A 17,506-nucleotide genomic window follows, 5' to 3' on the forward strand; every position below is an offset into this window, starting at 1 on the left:
CACCACCCATACTTGTACTAAACTTACACCACATATTAGTGGCTGATGTTCTGATGAAACTTTCAGCAGTAACTAGCAAGAGCTGCACCTGTGAGAACGTGTAGAGCAAAACAAGGCTCAGGTAACTGAACTTAACTACTGATAAATGGTTGTTACCCTGGACGAAGCAACTTAGACTGGCTTAGAAGGCCTGTGAAGGGAGAGGAAAGGATTGGATGGCAGGATATTTAATGCTCCTGCCAACAGACGATCTCTATGATTCTGAGAATATGAATTGTTTTTTGTTTTTGATAAAAATTTGATTTTTTTTCTGAACTTAAATTTGCTAAACCGTTGTTTATGAATACTTTCATCCTTTCAAAAAGTGATAATAGTCATATGTAGGTTTAGGTAGTTCATAGATCTATCATTAATAATATTCTTTTTCAGCTGAAGTAGTAAGTTATTTTCAATGTGCACAAAATCTGTTAATATCCCTCAACCTATAAATGTGCCCATGGGCACCTGTGAGGCTGGGGGTATACATAAACACCAAATCCATTTCCCCCACCACTTTGTGTGCAGACCATTTTATGTCTATCACTTTCTTTTTCATTCTTTCTTCCATGTTGCCACTCACCATAAGACACACTTAAAAAGGGAAAGAGACAACCAGGATCTATTGAAGGTACAGAGGGACTCAAACATTTTTGTACGTGGATTGCAAAACAGTAGATTCAGTAACCCAATAAACATGCTTTTATTTAACATATGTCCATTTCATCTCCTTTGTTTAAAGAATGGCTTGATAATGCAACTGCATAGTCAGACTTAACACTAGATGGAAAGTACTTCAATCATATTTGTCTTCTTTCAAGGCAAGGACCATGAGCATCATATTTTATTTTTAAAAATCCATTGAAATCTATTATCCATCAAATGTTCTACATGAAAGAAATTGAAAAACAATTCCAGAAGCAGTGTTTATTTAGACAAACAGAATATAAATTCCCCAATGTTTTTCTACGATACTAAATAATACTGGGGAGGTAGTGGGGGGAAGGGTTCACTTCATAAGGAAGTAAACAGAAATTCCTAAATTCTAGCTCCAATAATGAGTGTTAATTATGTGCTATTTTCCTTTTCTATTTGAAAATAAAACTTGAGGAATTATTATGTTTGAACTTTTATTTCATAGAAGGATGCTATTTGCTGGAATCTGTATATATAATTAGTGCTCTAGAAACCCAACTGTCTGAGGAAAATCATGTTTAACTAGTTATAAGTATATAGTAAACATTCAACAAATAACTTAGTGATTGATAAATTATTGTTCTCTGGCAAAGGTATAAATATCTATATTGATAGGTATTTTAAGCTGTAGTAGTAGTCAGTAAATATCCGTTACTTTGTGTTTCACTTTTCGTATGATAAGTTAAATACCACCATAAATAATATTAACAGATCACGGTATTCCCTATATATACAGTAGAGATAAAGTAATATACACACCACTACAGAATGTATACATTTGCACATTTTTTAATATTTTAAGGGAGAAACAATATAATTTCATAATTCAAATTTCATTCAACTTTTCTTAAAATATTTTCCTAATTTAATTCAAAAATGTTATTTTATTAATAAATAAGCAGGAAAAATTTACAAATCAGTCAGGGAAAGTGGACGATGCATCACTGAAGTTTGGTAAAAATATTTTAAAGTTTTCCCTTTAGAAAAGAGAGCATGGTGCAGTGGATTTCACTATCTATAAATCGGTAAAATTTCAGGTACCAAAGTGGTGCATTCTTTTGGAACATAAGGTGATCACTTGTTAAAGCTGCAGTGATTTAATGATGTTTACACTCAGCTATGCATTTAATGGAGCCTATAATTTTTGTGTTGAATCCTTCCCCAAACTGCACATTCCTTTGGGAAAAAAACTACATATATGTAGTTTTTCATTTACCAAGGTAGGTCCTTCATATATTGCTATAGTGACATCCTAAACTTTTTTCATCACTTATTTAAAGAAACCTGAATATAGATACAATATTATCTACCATGGATTATACCATCCATGGTAGATGGACTTTAAAGGGGTCCCCATGATCTCAGCCTGCTGGTTCAGGTCCTTATATAATCCCTCCCCTTGAGTACCGGTGAGACCTGTGACTTGCTTTTAACCAACAGAATATGGCACGTGGTATGGGATGTCATTCCCATGATCACATTACATTATACAAGACTCCTTCTTGCTAGCAGACTTGCTCTAGAGTCCCTCTCTCTCCTCTGTTAGCTTTGAAGAAGCAAGCTTCCATCAATCCTCCAGCAGTAAGGAATGGAATGCTATCAGTAATCATGGGAGCAAGAAGGCAAATCCCTCCCTAGCTGAGTTTCCAAGTGAAAACACAGCCCTGGCAGACACTTGATTGCAACCTTGCAGAAGTCTCAGTGAACCCATGCCCAGATCTTGACACACAGAAACTGTGAGATAAGAAATGTGTGTAGTGTTAAGTCAGTAAATTTGTGGTAGTTTGTTACACTGTGTAGAAAATCAATACAAAACCATAAGAAAATTTTTTTTGAGAAAAGACAATATAAAGGATCTCTTTTCCCATTCTTCAAAAAGAACACAGAAAAGTAGGTATACACTCAAATGTAATAGCAAGGCAAAATGCATATAAATCCAGATAGTCTTATTGTGGTCAAAGTACCTGGCAGCCACATGGCAGGTGGGATATAGAGAAGGCAGTGCATTTTTAATATAACTGGCTTTTCAGCACAAATAGTGACTCCATGCAATTATCTAATGACCACTGCCACAAAAGTAGTTATTGGATCAATCCCCAGAGTTAATATGAAATTTTTGCTCTCCTAGTATTCAAATATACCCTACTTAAAATGAACTAGTTGATTTTAGGTGCTCTATTGGAAACGTATCTCAAGATCCTAGAATCTTGACTGGAATGACAAATTTAGTTCAAATCATATAACCTGTATCTTCCCTTAACATAAGCATCCTTCCGCTGATATTCCAAGTAGTAACAAGGTGAGAGGATAACTCAGGGAATGTTTTGCCTAGATCGGCTCAAAATTTAGAAAGGAAAATGAAGATATTTGGTTCAAAATGTGACTTCTTCCCTAATAAATGGCCAGAGAGTCACAGGAAATCAAAGGGTTGCTCACATAACCTTCAGAAAAAAAAAATCACAGGACTACAAAGAAAAGTGAAGTGACTTAATCACCTCATATATAAAGGAAATAAATTTAGGATTATATTTCATTCAGATGTGGATGGAGGATACATTTCCAATGTTAATAAACATGGAGTTTATATATGGGCACAAGTTTAGTTAGAAAATATACATTTTTTGTGAGCTCATTAGGTGATCGTTATTACAATTTACAAAGAGTATAATGACAAATTACAAAGAAAGATAAACAAATTATCACAGATTGAAATCATTTACACATTTTTCTACCTATGAATTCTCTGTTCTGTATCTGAACTTACTAGCAGAATTTCATAGCTGACATTCAACACTCATTTCATCACTAAAATGCATCAAAACTGATTTAAAAGAGACAAATAGTAAAAACAATCAGCCAAAAAAATGTTTTTCAGGTTTCTAATGCATTTTTGGCCACTGGGCTCTGGTTCACAGGAATATGGGAATGCAGCTGAAGGCCATCCGAGAAGCACTTCCTGGTTTATAAATGTCAGCAGGTGATTGATAAAGGAAGCATAATGTAGGTTTCCATGTAACACAAAACATCAGAGTCCAACTTTGACTTTCATAAACTTCCGTGTTGAATTTTTAAGAGTAGGGCCACAGCTCAAATTCTTACTCTCACTTAAAACCCAAAGTAATTATGTAAAATACATTTCAATTTTAGAGATAAAGTCAGAACAGTCAGAAACTGCCATACAGTGATTAATAAGCACACCTAAGTCACTGTTACGTAAGTAGATCAAGAAGGAGCACTGAGCAGGGCCTCCAGGGACCATGCGTGAGCAAGTTGATGGCGCTGCACACCTACCGTCTGTCCCAGGAGGCCAAGAGGGGGGCTTCATCCACTGCGAGCCTGTGGCTTAGCAAGACGGTCACATCATCATAGTAATAAGTAAACGACCACTGCTGATCAGAAGAAATACTCTTTCTGGCTTTCATTGACTGTACTTTGCATGTTGAGCTCACTTTTCAGAGCAGTCTCAGCATTGTCTCCAGTTTTTGGAATATTCGACTCATTTTTTTCATATAGCCATCTCTGTTGATAAATGCGTACAGCAATGGCAGTGATGCAGAGCAAGATAAATATCACAACTGCTATCACACCTAGAGAGAAAGGAAAACACGAAGTCAAATTATAAACTGTAAATGTCAGCCTAGCTAGAATCTACCCTAGCATCATTTATCATCAGAAAATTTGAAACCAAGTGGTATTATAACATTAAGTGTACTTCTAAGTCCATGCAAACTTTAGACACAGAGGTTTTATGCCTTCATCCTAAAGATATATCATGATTGGATTTCAATTAATGCTTTCACACTAAAATGCAGAAACACAATGAGGTCTCTTAGATTATGCTTACACTTCATGCTAATTGAGCAAGCAGGTTTTTATTATTTTAAAAGTATAGAGTGTGTAGCCCCACCACAGAGTGATTAAATGCTTATGTGTATTTTAATGAAAATTCGATTAAATTTTAATGCTGATACACAGTTGAACTACAGTAATGTGGTGTGTATCCCATCTATCTCTTTGAACCAACAGAGTCTTAAGTGATTGCTGCCTCTGGGGGGTCCACACCCTTGTGTGATCCCCCTGTGACCTGCTTCTAACCGAAACAATATGACAAAGGTGATGGGCTGTACCTGATTATTTGTACATGATTACATGATTATGTTATATAAGCTTGTAGCATCTGTCTTGCTAGAGTCTCTTTCTTCCTGCTGGCTATGAGGTGGCAAGAGCCATGGTGGGAAACCCCACATGACAAGGAACTGCAGATGGCTTCCAAGTGCTAGGGAAAGACTCTGTCCAGGAGCCAGCAAAAATTCAGAAGCTCTCAGTCTTACTTCTGCAAGACACTGAATGTAGCCAACAACCATGCAACTGAGGAAGTGGCTCCTTCCCCAGTGGAACCTTCAGATGAGACCCCAGCCCAAGACCCCAGATGAGACACCTTGATTTTCAGCATTGTGAGACCCTAAGCAGAGGACCTAGTTGAGATGTGCCCAAACTCCTGACTCACAGAAACTGAAGGATAATACATGTGGATTGTGTTAAGCTGCTAAATAGGTGGTAATTTGTCATGCAGCAACAGATAACTAATATACCATTTTATAAAAAATTGTAGACATATTAATAACATTCAGTTATCTGGAAAGTAAAAGGAAAACATTTCTCTTGTTGGAAATGTATTGAAGACATTAGGTTTGCCAGCGGTTCTCAACCATGGCTGCATAGCAGACAATAACTCAGAATCTTTTGGTGGGAGGCCTAGGTATCAGCATTATTTTAAAAGCTCCTCAGATTATTTTAATGCACCATCAGGGTTGAGACTGTCAAGCTAAGCCATAGGAATGTTTACTCAAGCCATATCACATTAGTGAAGAAGGAATCCATTCTGAAACAAATAGATAAAAAGAAGCATTCACTAGTGAATATAGTTTTAAGATGATGGACACAGGCATTAAATAATATCTCCATTTAACAAATGTAAGCCAACATATGTTACTGCTTAGTTGTATAAATCAAAATTTGTATTGCAAAATGAGGGTTCTTCATTATACTCTGGGACAGACATAAGCAAGTGTAATGGAGCCCAATAAACTCAAAGCTTGGTTGGGTATAACTGGTCACAGAGATTCCTGGGCACATGATATCAGGAACCCAGACCCCTTCTTACCTGAGAGGAGGTAGCATATTTATTATTTTGTGAATATTCTTAAGTATTCATAAGTAGAATATTCATTACTTTCAATATATTTTGCATCTCACTTAGGAACAAACAGCACAGTTACTTTAATTATTTTTATGTTTAGCTATAGGACCTTGCTTTAAGAGCTATATCATAACCAATTTTAGTGTCAGGGACCAGTAACTCTCAATAACATTGATCAAGCCACTTGATTATATTGTGACTCTCACCATTACACTGACCCACCTATACATCAGGGTTTTTGATCACGTCTAACTCTAGCTTGTTTTTTTTTCATGAGGTTTGGTGGGATCCTAGCAAAACTTCTATCTCTACCCCCTATCTGAAGAGACTGAGATAATTTGAATAATGCATCTGATGCCTTCCATAACCTTCCCATCAGCAACTCCAGAGTAAGGGTGTTTTTGACAAACGCTCATGTCTGCCTGTGTCTCTGTCTATCTACATCTGTCTCCTTCTCTACGCATCCACCTGCCCATCTACAATATGGATCCCTTGGCAAGAAACCCTCTGTGATCTCTGGCTTACCAAGTTTGAATATTGTTTAGGTTGATTCTCCTCTCCTATAACACTCTCTTTATTTACAAGAGGAGAAAATAATGATGCAAAATGCAGAACATGAAGAAATCCACCTATTGGCATAATCCTTTAAACAGATCAAATATTTCACACGTGGGTGCAGTCTGTGATCAATTAGAAAAAAGTCTGATAATTCTTTTTGGAAAAATACACTGGAGGTCTATATACTCAGTAACTGACAAACCACCCAGCGATCAGCCACCACACAGATGGAAGGCAGGTTCAAGTGAATTGTGTGCCTAGTAAAATGAGCCATCCTGTTCCTAAGACCTTCTGTGCCTCATTCTCCATCCCATGTATCAGGAACCAAGTAGGATTTCTCAGGAGAATGACACTACATCTTGCCAATGATATTCAGCAAGAGCAAAAAAACTCTAAGGACCACATCTTTTTTCTATCATCAATTTGACTATTATCTCTGGTCTTGCTAATAAAAGGGAACAAACTATGATAATTTGTGAAATTTTGAACTTGGATTCCTACTTTGTAAATGTTAATCACATTTAAGTTGATTTATTTTCACTTAGCTTTGGCATTATAGTGAAGTCTTCTCATTAAAAATAAATTAGAATGATTTAGGATTAAGGTTTAATTTAAACACAAAAGTTATTCCTTTTAGATGTGCATTCTAAATAACATTTATGGTTCTTATTTGTTCTTGGAGTTATAAAATGGAGGTCATATTCCTCACTCATTACAAAAATAAAAGTAGTTGAGACAGAACTGGAAATGTTAAAATTCTTACATAGATTTGGTCAGCACTTTAAAATGTCTGAATACTTTCCTAATTATCTGGAGAATACTGGTGTCTGGATGGATACAGACAAAATGAACAGATCCAATCTGAGCAGGTGTGTAGCCGGCCTCAACAGTGGACCCCCAGTCCTATCACCCAGCTCTAGCAGTAATCACCTCACTTTGAGGTACCAAGGAATGGAGAGCAGTTTACTTCTACTCACCAAGCAGAGTTTGCAACTTACTCACATTTCAATAACCTAATTAAACAAATTAAAACGTTCTTTGAATGATAAGGAGGGAGAATTGAATATTAATTTTTTTAGTCAGACCTGGACAAATTTTGCTTCAAAGGATATATTAGAAGATATTTAAGATGCGATTACTTTTACTTCTTCAAATATATATATATATATATACACACATATATACATATAGATGAATGGATTTATTTGATGGATATCTCTAATCTATCTATCTCTCCATCCTAAGATAAGCTTGATGCCAGACACAGTTTTATATCTTTATGTTCAGGAAAATGACAATTTGCATAGTTAGGTGCTTCTCCCAATATATGTTTTATTTTTAATCTTATTTTTAAATGTTTTGGGCTAAGGGACTGAGAGGTCCATGGCTAATTTTAAATCAAAGAAGTAAAAGTAAATGCACCTTAAATATGTATATATCCTGAGAGATACTAATGGCTATATTCAAACGAAAATTCTCTTATTATTCTGTAGTTTGGCAACCATCCTTTAAAAAGTGTTTCAGTGGAGCGATCGATTCCCTCTCCTAAGTATCTCCAAAGGAGCTGAATTCGGTACACTCACGTCAAGAACATGAGCAATTGTATGTGGCCTGCCACTGCCATTGACCTCACAATCAGCACGGATTCTCACGGATATTTTTTGGACTTTGCTAACAGTGACAACAACGCCAAGGACGAGGTCATTCGCGGCCTCGTTACCTCCGATGACCGCGGAGTCACTTCTGTCCGCATTAACTAAGGGCTCTCCCTCATCTGTTGATCCAGAACGACCTACAGTAGAAAAAGGAAGAATGACAGAGGAGAGTGGAAAGGAGAACTTTTGAGAAATCCACATTTGAAAGAAGAGCAGACAACGCAGTGACAGAAATGAACTTGAAACGAAGAACCGAGAATGGAAAGACCAGGGAATGGGAAGGTGTACGAACAAAGGACTTTTGGAAACCTCTGGAATGAAGACTGGGTGGACGACCGCGGGCGCAGAGTGACCGCGGGCGGAGGGCCACGCACCTGCGCCGCCTGCGAGCGGTCGGGTCGCCTCCCGCGCTGGAGCTCCGGGCCCCGCCCCCTCCGCGCAGCGGGACGCGGCGGCCACGTGTCCGCGGACAGTGACCCGGGCGGGCCCGCCCGGGCGCAGCGCCGCCTTCAGCGGGGCGGCGGGACCGAAGCGCACTGCCGAGAGGCAGCCGGTGAAGCCGTGCGCGCCAGCCCGCAGCGTGTCGCGGTCCGCGCCGGGAGGCCCTGCGGGCAAAGAAGTAGGACACACCGTTAGGGCTCAGGAGCGACTGGCGGGGACGCAGGAATAGCCTGCATCTGCGCAGCAGTGATGAACTGAACTTCCCTCCGAGCCCTTCGTTTTTTAGGAAAGAGCCAGAGTCGGTACCTGCCGCCTTGGTTGATGCCCTGCGGGTGCTCACTCCCCGTGTGAGTCAAGTGAAGCTCCTTTGCATGCAGTCACGGGGCACTGACGAATGAAATCCTCCGCCAATGCATTTTTCAAAATAGTTTTAACAGGATTTGTGGCCGGTAATCTAGGTCTCCTGGGTTGGGGGACAGCAGCGTTCTGGGAATCCCTTCTGCAGTTCCCTCACAATTAACACTTTATTCAGGCTGACTGTTCTGACCCCCACAGAGAGGGCCTCTCCGTAACTGCAAGTGCTGCCCTGGGAACTCCGCACCACACTTCCTTTCCCCTTCTTCACAAAGGTGGTCTCTGTCCCGGGTCCGTAAATCAAGGCTTTTGCCCCCATCAACCCCCTCCTGATCCCCGCCCTCATCCCCAACTGACTGAAGTTGGTTATTAAGACCGAAGAAGAGCAGCGACTGACACAGGAGAGAACATCAATCCGTTCATTTCAGTTACGATTACATCCCGCAGTGCGCTTGCTCAGTGGGCACGAAATCTGACCAAAGGCCCTTAGCTGTAGACTTCAAGTTTAAATGTGTCAGTCTGGGAAGCTTCCATGTCCCCCACAGAGGAAACCACATCAGTATGAGGCAACTTTGGCATCTGCTGTCAAACTCCCTCTCACTTCACCTTGTGTAGAAAGGCTCGTTGCCTCTTCTTTTTCAAACAATCATAAACAGCTACCAAGAATTTACCAAATGATTCCCATAAGCTGGGCATTGTGCTAAGCGATTTATAGACTTTTGAATAGTGGCATTTGAACTCTGAAGCCAGGGGTGTGTAACCACACTTCCAGCTAGCCTTGCCTGGTGCATCAGTTGCAGAAGGTCACTCTCCTTGGATCATCCCTCTCTCATGCAACATGTGGAAAGCCCTTGGTGGGCAGTGTGTTTTATTCTTGCCTTCCCCTGCACTTAGCTTAATGTCTGTTACATAGGATGCATGCAATATATATTTTATAATCAAAGAATAAATTTAGTCCCATTACCACCCTTCTGTGGACGGTTTGGGTAGTAGAATTTTTAAAAATGTGTCACTCTCAAGGTGTGACCTGAGAAATTCAGAGGACCGACCTTGTGATAAAAGATTATTTGCACTGGCTCCAGCTAAAAATGTACGTCCATAGTTGGCTGCCATCTTATGCCACTGAGTTTTACTGAATGTCATGGTAACTAAACACATCCTCATTGTCGCTAAAGTTAAACAACATACCCTGAAGCTTCTATTCGAAGGGTAGCAGAATATGCCACCCCCAAATATGCCATTTTGGCATAAGGATTATTTTCTTGAAAAACAGCAGGTACAAGGACACTGACATCCGCTTTCTGTTCCTGAAAGCAGGAGATAAAACTGTTATGGGAAAGCTGCCCTTTTTGTACCAGGAGGAAAAATACATTTTTATGACCAGAGATGAGGAGACCAGCCCAGAGAAATCTGTACATACAAACCTTGTTAAAATAACCCCTATCTTCCTTTCATCTCCTCATACATTTTAGTTACTTTTTCACAATCACCACTCTCTGTTCAACCTCATATATAAACACTTGGGCCTATCTGCTTTTTGGGTCTTCATTTTCCTGTAGGGACTCCCATGTACATTTAAAAATCTGTATGCTTTTTCCCTGTTAATCTGTCTTATGTCAATTTAATTCTCAGGTCCAGCCATAGACCCTAAGAGAGGAGAGGTCAAGTGTTGTCTCCCATACAAACTCATGGGGTAGATTTCCTGACTCTTATTACAGGTCTCACCGTTTTTCCTATTAAACTTCATCTCACTATTTCAGTCTATAATTCCGGAAAACCAAATATTCTGTATCCTTATTTCTTCTGGCTTGGAAAAGAGCTGTACCTTCAAGAAAAATGGCCTAACTTTGAGATTTTCAGCAAATGTATTGGGAGTTACTTGGGCTTACAAAATTCTGTTCATGATTTTAAAGTTGCAAAAGTAAATGTTTGCTATGGAAAAGACCTCTAAAAACAACTAAAATTGGGGGCATGCATTTGCATTGTTATAATCGTAATAGACATCTGTCTGACACACGTAGCCACCTTGGCCAAGTTGATTATACGAGACATCAAAGAGCTTTATGCACGTGGAATTTCAGGTAGCTCCTTAAGTACACTGAAGTAAAATGAGCTAGGCACAACCCAACTAAAGGATTATCAATTAAAAGGGTACTTTAAAGATGACTTTACTTTTTAAATTTTGCATTCAGATATTATCTATTTCTTAAAGAAAGGCACCCTTGCTTATGTATACTTGAGACAATGTCAAGAAGAAATAAAATGGGAGACACTGCAATAGTAACACAGGACTTTTGCAAGGCTAACATCTGAAAAAAAAATTAGAGGTAAAATAAAAGTTTTAGCTGTTGGACAAACACTAGCTTTCCTGTTCCTGGTCAAAGTCTGACCTGAGCACTACTAGGCAAGGGTGACAGAAGGAATCTTGGGCAGACATTTATCATATTGAATTAGGCCAATTTTGTGGAATTTATTTTTTAAAGATAACCTAACTTCATGTCTTTAGATAGTGTTGTTACTAAGGAAAGAAACATCAGTAGCATATCATATCACATTATATTTTCCTGTATTTCAAGACTCTGTACTTAATATTTATACATATATGTGGATTTGTGAGTGTGCATGGGTGAATTTATACGTACCTGGATAGCCTATCATTAATCATATAGCTGTAACTATGTTATGCATGTACATGTGGGTATAAATATATGTAAAGGTTTGGTGCTCATAGTTTCCTGTCAATTTTCCATCCTGAGGTCATGGTTTTGATTCATTTTTTGATTGGAGTAATTCTCTAGTATTTTCTTAAGATGGGAAGCTTGATTAGTATTTAATCTCAATCTTTCCTTGTTATCCAAAATATCTTTTTTTAACCTTGTCAGATAAGTTATATATTAGAGGCGTGAGTTGCAACCATTCTTCTTAGCAGTATAACTATATCATTCTATCATTTTTATTCTATTGTTGCAAATGAGAAGTTGGATGCTGATGTCAATATCATTATTTTCCATTGTAGTAACTTCTGTCTACAAAGTCTGGAAGATTTTTCTCTATGGTTTTGTAATTCACGGATTTTCCCAGAATTTCCCCAGATGTGTGTCTTTTCTCATCAGAATCAATGAGTCCTTTCAATCTGCAACTCAGGTTGTCCTTTAGCTCAGAGAAATTTTTTTAATACATAAGTATTGTCTTTGCTTCTAGTTCTCTTTCTGGATCTCTATTTATTCATATTAGGTTTTCTAGATCTAACTTCCAAATCTGTTTTATTTTTCCCTCCTAATTTCTACGTCTTAATCATTTTGCTCTGTGGCTTGAGACATTTCATCTACATGATACTCCGTGCCACTATTTAAGGATAACTGGTGATGATTCTCTCCTTTAGATCACCCAGTGAAATTTTGAAAAATCATATTTATTTTAATTCCCAGAGTTGGTGCTTGTGTCTGTGTGTGTGACTTTATTAAAATCTCTTTGAGTGCCAAGTTTCATCCTAGTTGTCTTCTGTCTTCTTCAATAGCTCTATTTTGATGCAAGAAATTTTATTTGTTGCTTTTTCTTCTTTCTCTACCCTTACTCTTGCTTTTAGATTCCCTTAGTGGTGGCATCATTATTTCCTTATTTATTTATTGGGACTGCTTATTGGGACTCCATGGTTAAGGGTATTATACGATACACAGGTCCTGACAACTGTGGACAGTGCAGCTTCTCTGCTCTATAGTCAGCAGCAGACCTGCATTCAGACTATCTGACTTCTTATAAAGCATAGGAAGAGGTCTCTTACCCTCAGCCTCACCATGGTAGGAAGGATGTGGCCCGATAATCCATCCCTTTCTCAGCTCCAGGAGGAGCAGAGAGGATGGGGACGGTAATGTGGAGCAATGTTGACCTTCCCTTTGGAAGCCTTGAGTCCTCTGCAAGGTAAACTTTCCCCAGGATCCACGGTCTCCACACACCACCCTAAAACTCTGCTACGTACTCCTCCTCCAGTCCAGAGGGCAAACTCCTACCCCAGCTCTCTCATTCACACTTTCCTGCCTCCTCTTGCCTGCTGGGCTGGCCCTATAATTCCTAGGTTCAGGGGCACAAGCAAGTTGCATTGGGAGTAGAGGCAAGTCTTATGGTCCAAGCTGCATTTCCCAGAAACAGGTCCACACAAAGTCAGCATCCGAATTAATAGAACTGTGCTTAGAAAGACAATGAGTGCAAATCTATCTTCCCTGTTAGCTGACTCCTGAAATTCCATCATTAAGTTCCTTCCTTTTGGCTCAAAAATTTTCTTCCCTTTAAAGTGTAAAGAGAAAAAAAAGGTGGGGGAAGAACCTTAGGAGAATACTTAGTGCATTATTAGAAATTTACACGTCAGGATGAAAATGTCTGATAAACCTCTAGCTTGAGAACACAGGCATCAACAGAAAGTAAGGGGAAATCAGGTGCAGTTTCATGCTAGGAAAGAAGGGGAAGGGAAAGTGGTTTGAGCGTGAATGTGAAGAAAAGTCATGTTTAGGAAAAAGTGAGCTAAGGGCTGAGGATAAAGTTCACTTCTACTGTAATTTTGAGTAGAACCCCTTAAATCACTTTGGATAAAAACAGATTTAATATGTTTTTTCTCTTAAAAAATGTCTATGGTATGAAATCTTGAGAGCACCATCAAATTTCCAACAATTCAGGACATAGACATTCTCAACTGTCTCAGGTATTGGGTAGTGTTGCCTTTAAAATATATTGCCAAGGCCATGCACTCCAACACACGAGATGATTTCTGGTTTTGTGAGGAACAAGCATGTTAACAAAAGGTTCACAAGGAAAAGGAAGGAACAAAGAATTAAAATGTGTGTGAAGAGCTTTCTGCTACCCACAATGAGCAGTGTTTCTGAAAGGCACCGGTGGTAAACAGTGGAATAGCAAAAGGAGCATTTCCAAGATTCCCTGAGCTCTCATCCGCAAACAAGAATCAGGAAACAAAGTGAATTGTCCATGGAATTGCAGGAAGCAATGAAGAGCATCAGAAAGGGTAAATACGTAGATAACTGAAGTGAATATCGACTGTTTAAAACAACAGCAATAATAATGTCTTGTGGAAAAAATAATATGTAAAATACATGACAACAATGGCAAAAGGGGTGGAAGAGGAAGTAAAATGGAAAAAAAAAATAAGGTTTTTCCATAGTTTGGGAAGTGTACATTCAAAGTAGTATATAATAAATCAAGGATGAATAATTAATCTTAAGAGTAACTGATAAAAAAATACAAAGAGGTACAACTATAAAGCTAATACAGGAGATTAACAGTCCCAAACTGGAAGCAATCCAGCTGCCCATCAACATAAGAATAAACAAACTGTGGTATACTCATGCAATAAAAGACTATCCAGCAAAGAGAGCAAGTGAACTACTATTACATGCAACAACATGGATGAATGTTAAAAACATTTTAGTGAATGAAATTGGCTAGACTGAATATAAATATCAACCTGCTATTTATTTTGGAGTTGATGAAACCAGAGTGAACTTCCCTTATGCTAGCTAAATAAATGACCTAATTAGAAAATCATGTTAGACAGACTTTTTCAGTCTTGTCTTTCCAACAATTCAGGGTTGGAGGGACCTGATTTTCAGAGTCAGAAAGAAGTGAATTATTCCCCCTTCCCTGCACCCCACCCCACCACACCAAACTATCCCTGGCACTTGCAACCAATACCTGGGAAGAAATCAGGGGTGATTTGGGACCCTAAGCACTTTAACAAGCACTCCCAGCAGGTATTTACTGGAAGAACATTCTTTAGTAAATTATATCAACTCTTCCTATAATGACATTTCAATAATCTCTGCCACCCTTTCACATGACAAGGAAATAATGTCAGAATCTACATGTTCGCTGCTTTTAGCTCATCAGCTCTTTTTAAAATTGTGACTAGGCTTGTCCAGCCTTCTCTTGATGTGCCCTCACTCCATCTCAGAGGTCCTTAACCCTGGGCCTTTCCAGTTCTCCCCCTCTATTTCCCATCAAACCCTGTTCTTGAATAAACTCATTCACACTAGAGAATAAATGTCCAGTTATGACTCAGTGTTCTAACTCTCCCAGGTACATGTGCAGAAAAGGCATTAGCAAAAGAAATAAATCTCTAATGGATTTTTTTCCTTATTTTTGAGATTCATTTCAGATGCCATAAAATTCACCCTTTTAAAGTGTACAATTCAGTGGGTTTTTTTACAGAGTTGTAAAACCTTTCCCAGCATGTAATTGCTGAATCTATCACCCCAAAAGAAACCCTGTACACATTAGTGGTCACTCCCCACTCCAACCTCCCTCCCAGCCCCTGGAAAACCTAAACTACTTTCTGTTTCTATGAATTTGCCTATTCTGGACATTCATATAAAAGAAATCATACATTATGTGGTCTTTTGTGTTTATCTTCTTTCATTTAGCATAATGTTTTCAAGGTTCATCCACGTGGTCCCATGTATGAGTACTTCATTACTTTTTATGGCTAATATTTCATTGTACACCACTTTTGTTTACTTAATCCTTAGTTGACAGACACTGGGGTTGTTCCCAATTTTTGGTTATTATTAATAATACTGCTCTGAAAATTTGTGTACACCTTTTGTGTATGGATATATATTTTCAATTCTCTTGGGTATATACCTAGGAGTGGAATTTCTGGGTCACCTGGTAACTATGTTTAACGTTTTAAGGAACTGCCAAACTGTTTTTCCACAGCAGCTGCACAATTTTACATTCTCACCAGCAATGGACAAGAGTTCCAATTTCTCCATATCCTCTATGACACTTGTTACTGTCTGTCTTTTTGATCATAGCCATCCTATTGGTTGTGAAATGGTATCTTGTGGTTTTGATTTGCATTTCCCTGGTGACAAATGATTTTGAACATCTTTTCATGTTCGTATTTGTATATCTTCTTTGAAGGATGTCTAGTCAGATCCTTTGGCAATTTTTAAATTGGGTTATGTCTTTTTACTGTTTAGTTATAAGAATTCTTTATGTATTCTGTTTATCAGATACAGGACTGGCAAATATTTTTCCTCATTTTTATGGGTTGTCTTTTCACTTTCTTGAGAGTGTCCTTTGAATTACAAAAGTTTTAAATTTTGATGAGATCCAGTATATTTTTCTTTGCTGCTTGCGCTTTTGAGAATCCATGATCTAACCCAAGGCTTTTAAGAAAACTTCTCTAAAAAAACCGTTGCCTAATCCAAGGTATATGGTGTTAGGTAGGGGTCCAACCTGATTTTTTAAACTTGTGGATATCCAATTGGGCCAGCACCATTTGTTGAAGAGATTATTTTTTCTCCATTGAATGGTCCTGGCACCAATGTTAAAAGTCAACTGACCATGAATATATAGTTTTACTTCTTGACTCTCAATCTAGCCCACTGACCAATATGTCTATCTTATGCCAATACCACACAGTCTTTACTACTGTAGCTTTCTACTAATTTTTGAAATCATGAAGGGTGAGACCTCCAACTTTATTCTTCTTTTCAAGATTGTCTTGCATGTCCATATGAATTTTGGGTTCAACTTGTCAATTTTTGCAAAAAAAAGGCCATTTGGATTTTGATAGAAATTGTGTTGATTCTGTAGAAAAACTTGGGTATCACTGCCATCTTAGCAATGTTGAGTCTTTCAGTCCATGAACACAGATACCTTTCCATTTATGTAAGTCTTACATAATTCCTTCCAACAATGTTTTGTTGTTTTCAGCGTACATGTCTTGCACTTCTTTTGTTAAAGTTATTCCAAAGCATTTGATTCTTTTTGATACTATTGTAAATAGAATATTTATTCTATTATTTCATTCTTCATTTTATTCTTGTATTGTTCATTGCTAGTATATAGAAATATAGTAAATTTTTGTGTGTTGGTCTTGTATCTTTGCCAAAACTGTTTATTAACTCTAATAGCTTTTTTCATGGATTCCCTATGAGATTGTGTCCTTGACCAATAGAGATAATTTTACTTCTTTTTTATCTGGATACTTTTTACTCTTTTCCTTGCCTAACAGCCCTCCTTCAAACCTGCACTACAGTCTTGAACAAAAGTGGTAAGAGTGGACATCGTCATCTCATTACTGATCTTAGGGGAAGACTTCCATTATTTCACCATTAAGTGTGATAATAGCTGTGGGGTTTTTGCAGATGCCCTTTTCCATGTGAGGAAGTTCCTTTCATTCCTGATTTGTTCAATGTTTTCATTATGAAAGCATGCTGGATTTTTTTCAAATTCTTTTTCTGTGTCTATTGAGGTGATCATGTGGTTTTTGTCCTTTAGTCTATTAATATGGTGCATTACATTGATTTTTATCTGTTGAGCTAACCTTAAATTCCTGGGATAAATCTTACTTGGTCATAGCATATAATAATTTTTATACATTACTGCATTAGATTTGCTAATATTTTGTTGAGGAGTTTTGCATTTACATTCATATTCCTGAAATTTTATAAACTCCTTGTGTCTTTCTATGTGAATTTCTTCTAAATGAGATAAATTCTTAGGCAGAGCATAGGAAAGACTAATATATGTCACTTAAGTCAATGGAGTTTTT

The 17,506-nt window shown here is 38.0% G+C and overlaps 1 protein-coding gene across 4 annotated transcripts in view; it reads right to left on the reverse strand.

The window, feature by feature from the left end:
- Positions 1-795: 795 nt before the first annotated feature.
- Positions 796-17,506, reverse strand: part of LOC103017183 (contactin-associated protein-like 3) — a 250,501-nt gene continuing 233,790 nt past the window's right edge. For all 4 annotated transcript variants that reach the window (XM_057547774.1, XM_057547777.1, XM_057547775.1 and 1 more), the window contains 3 exons: positions 8,520-8,750; positions 8,211-8,282; positions 796-4,319 (listed from right to left, as the gene is read on the reverse strand). In XM_057547774.1, coding sequence (XP_057403757.1) covers positions 4,126-4,319; positions 8,211-8,282; positions 8,520-8,750 — 497 coding nt within the window. In that variant the 3' untranslated portion in view covers positions 796-4,125. The remainder of the gene's footprint in view (positions 4,320-8,210; positions 8,283-8,519; positions 8,751-17,506) is intronic.

The sequence above is a fragment of the Balaenoptera acutorostrata genome, chromosome 6 (assembly GCF_949987535.1).
Source record: "Balaenoptera acutorostrata chromosome 6, mBalAcu1.1, whole genome shotgun sequence".
Classification (NCBI taxonomy): Eukaryota; Metazoa; Chordata; class Mammalia; order Artiodactyla; family Balaenopteridae; genus Balaenoptera; species Balaenoptera acutorostrata.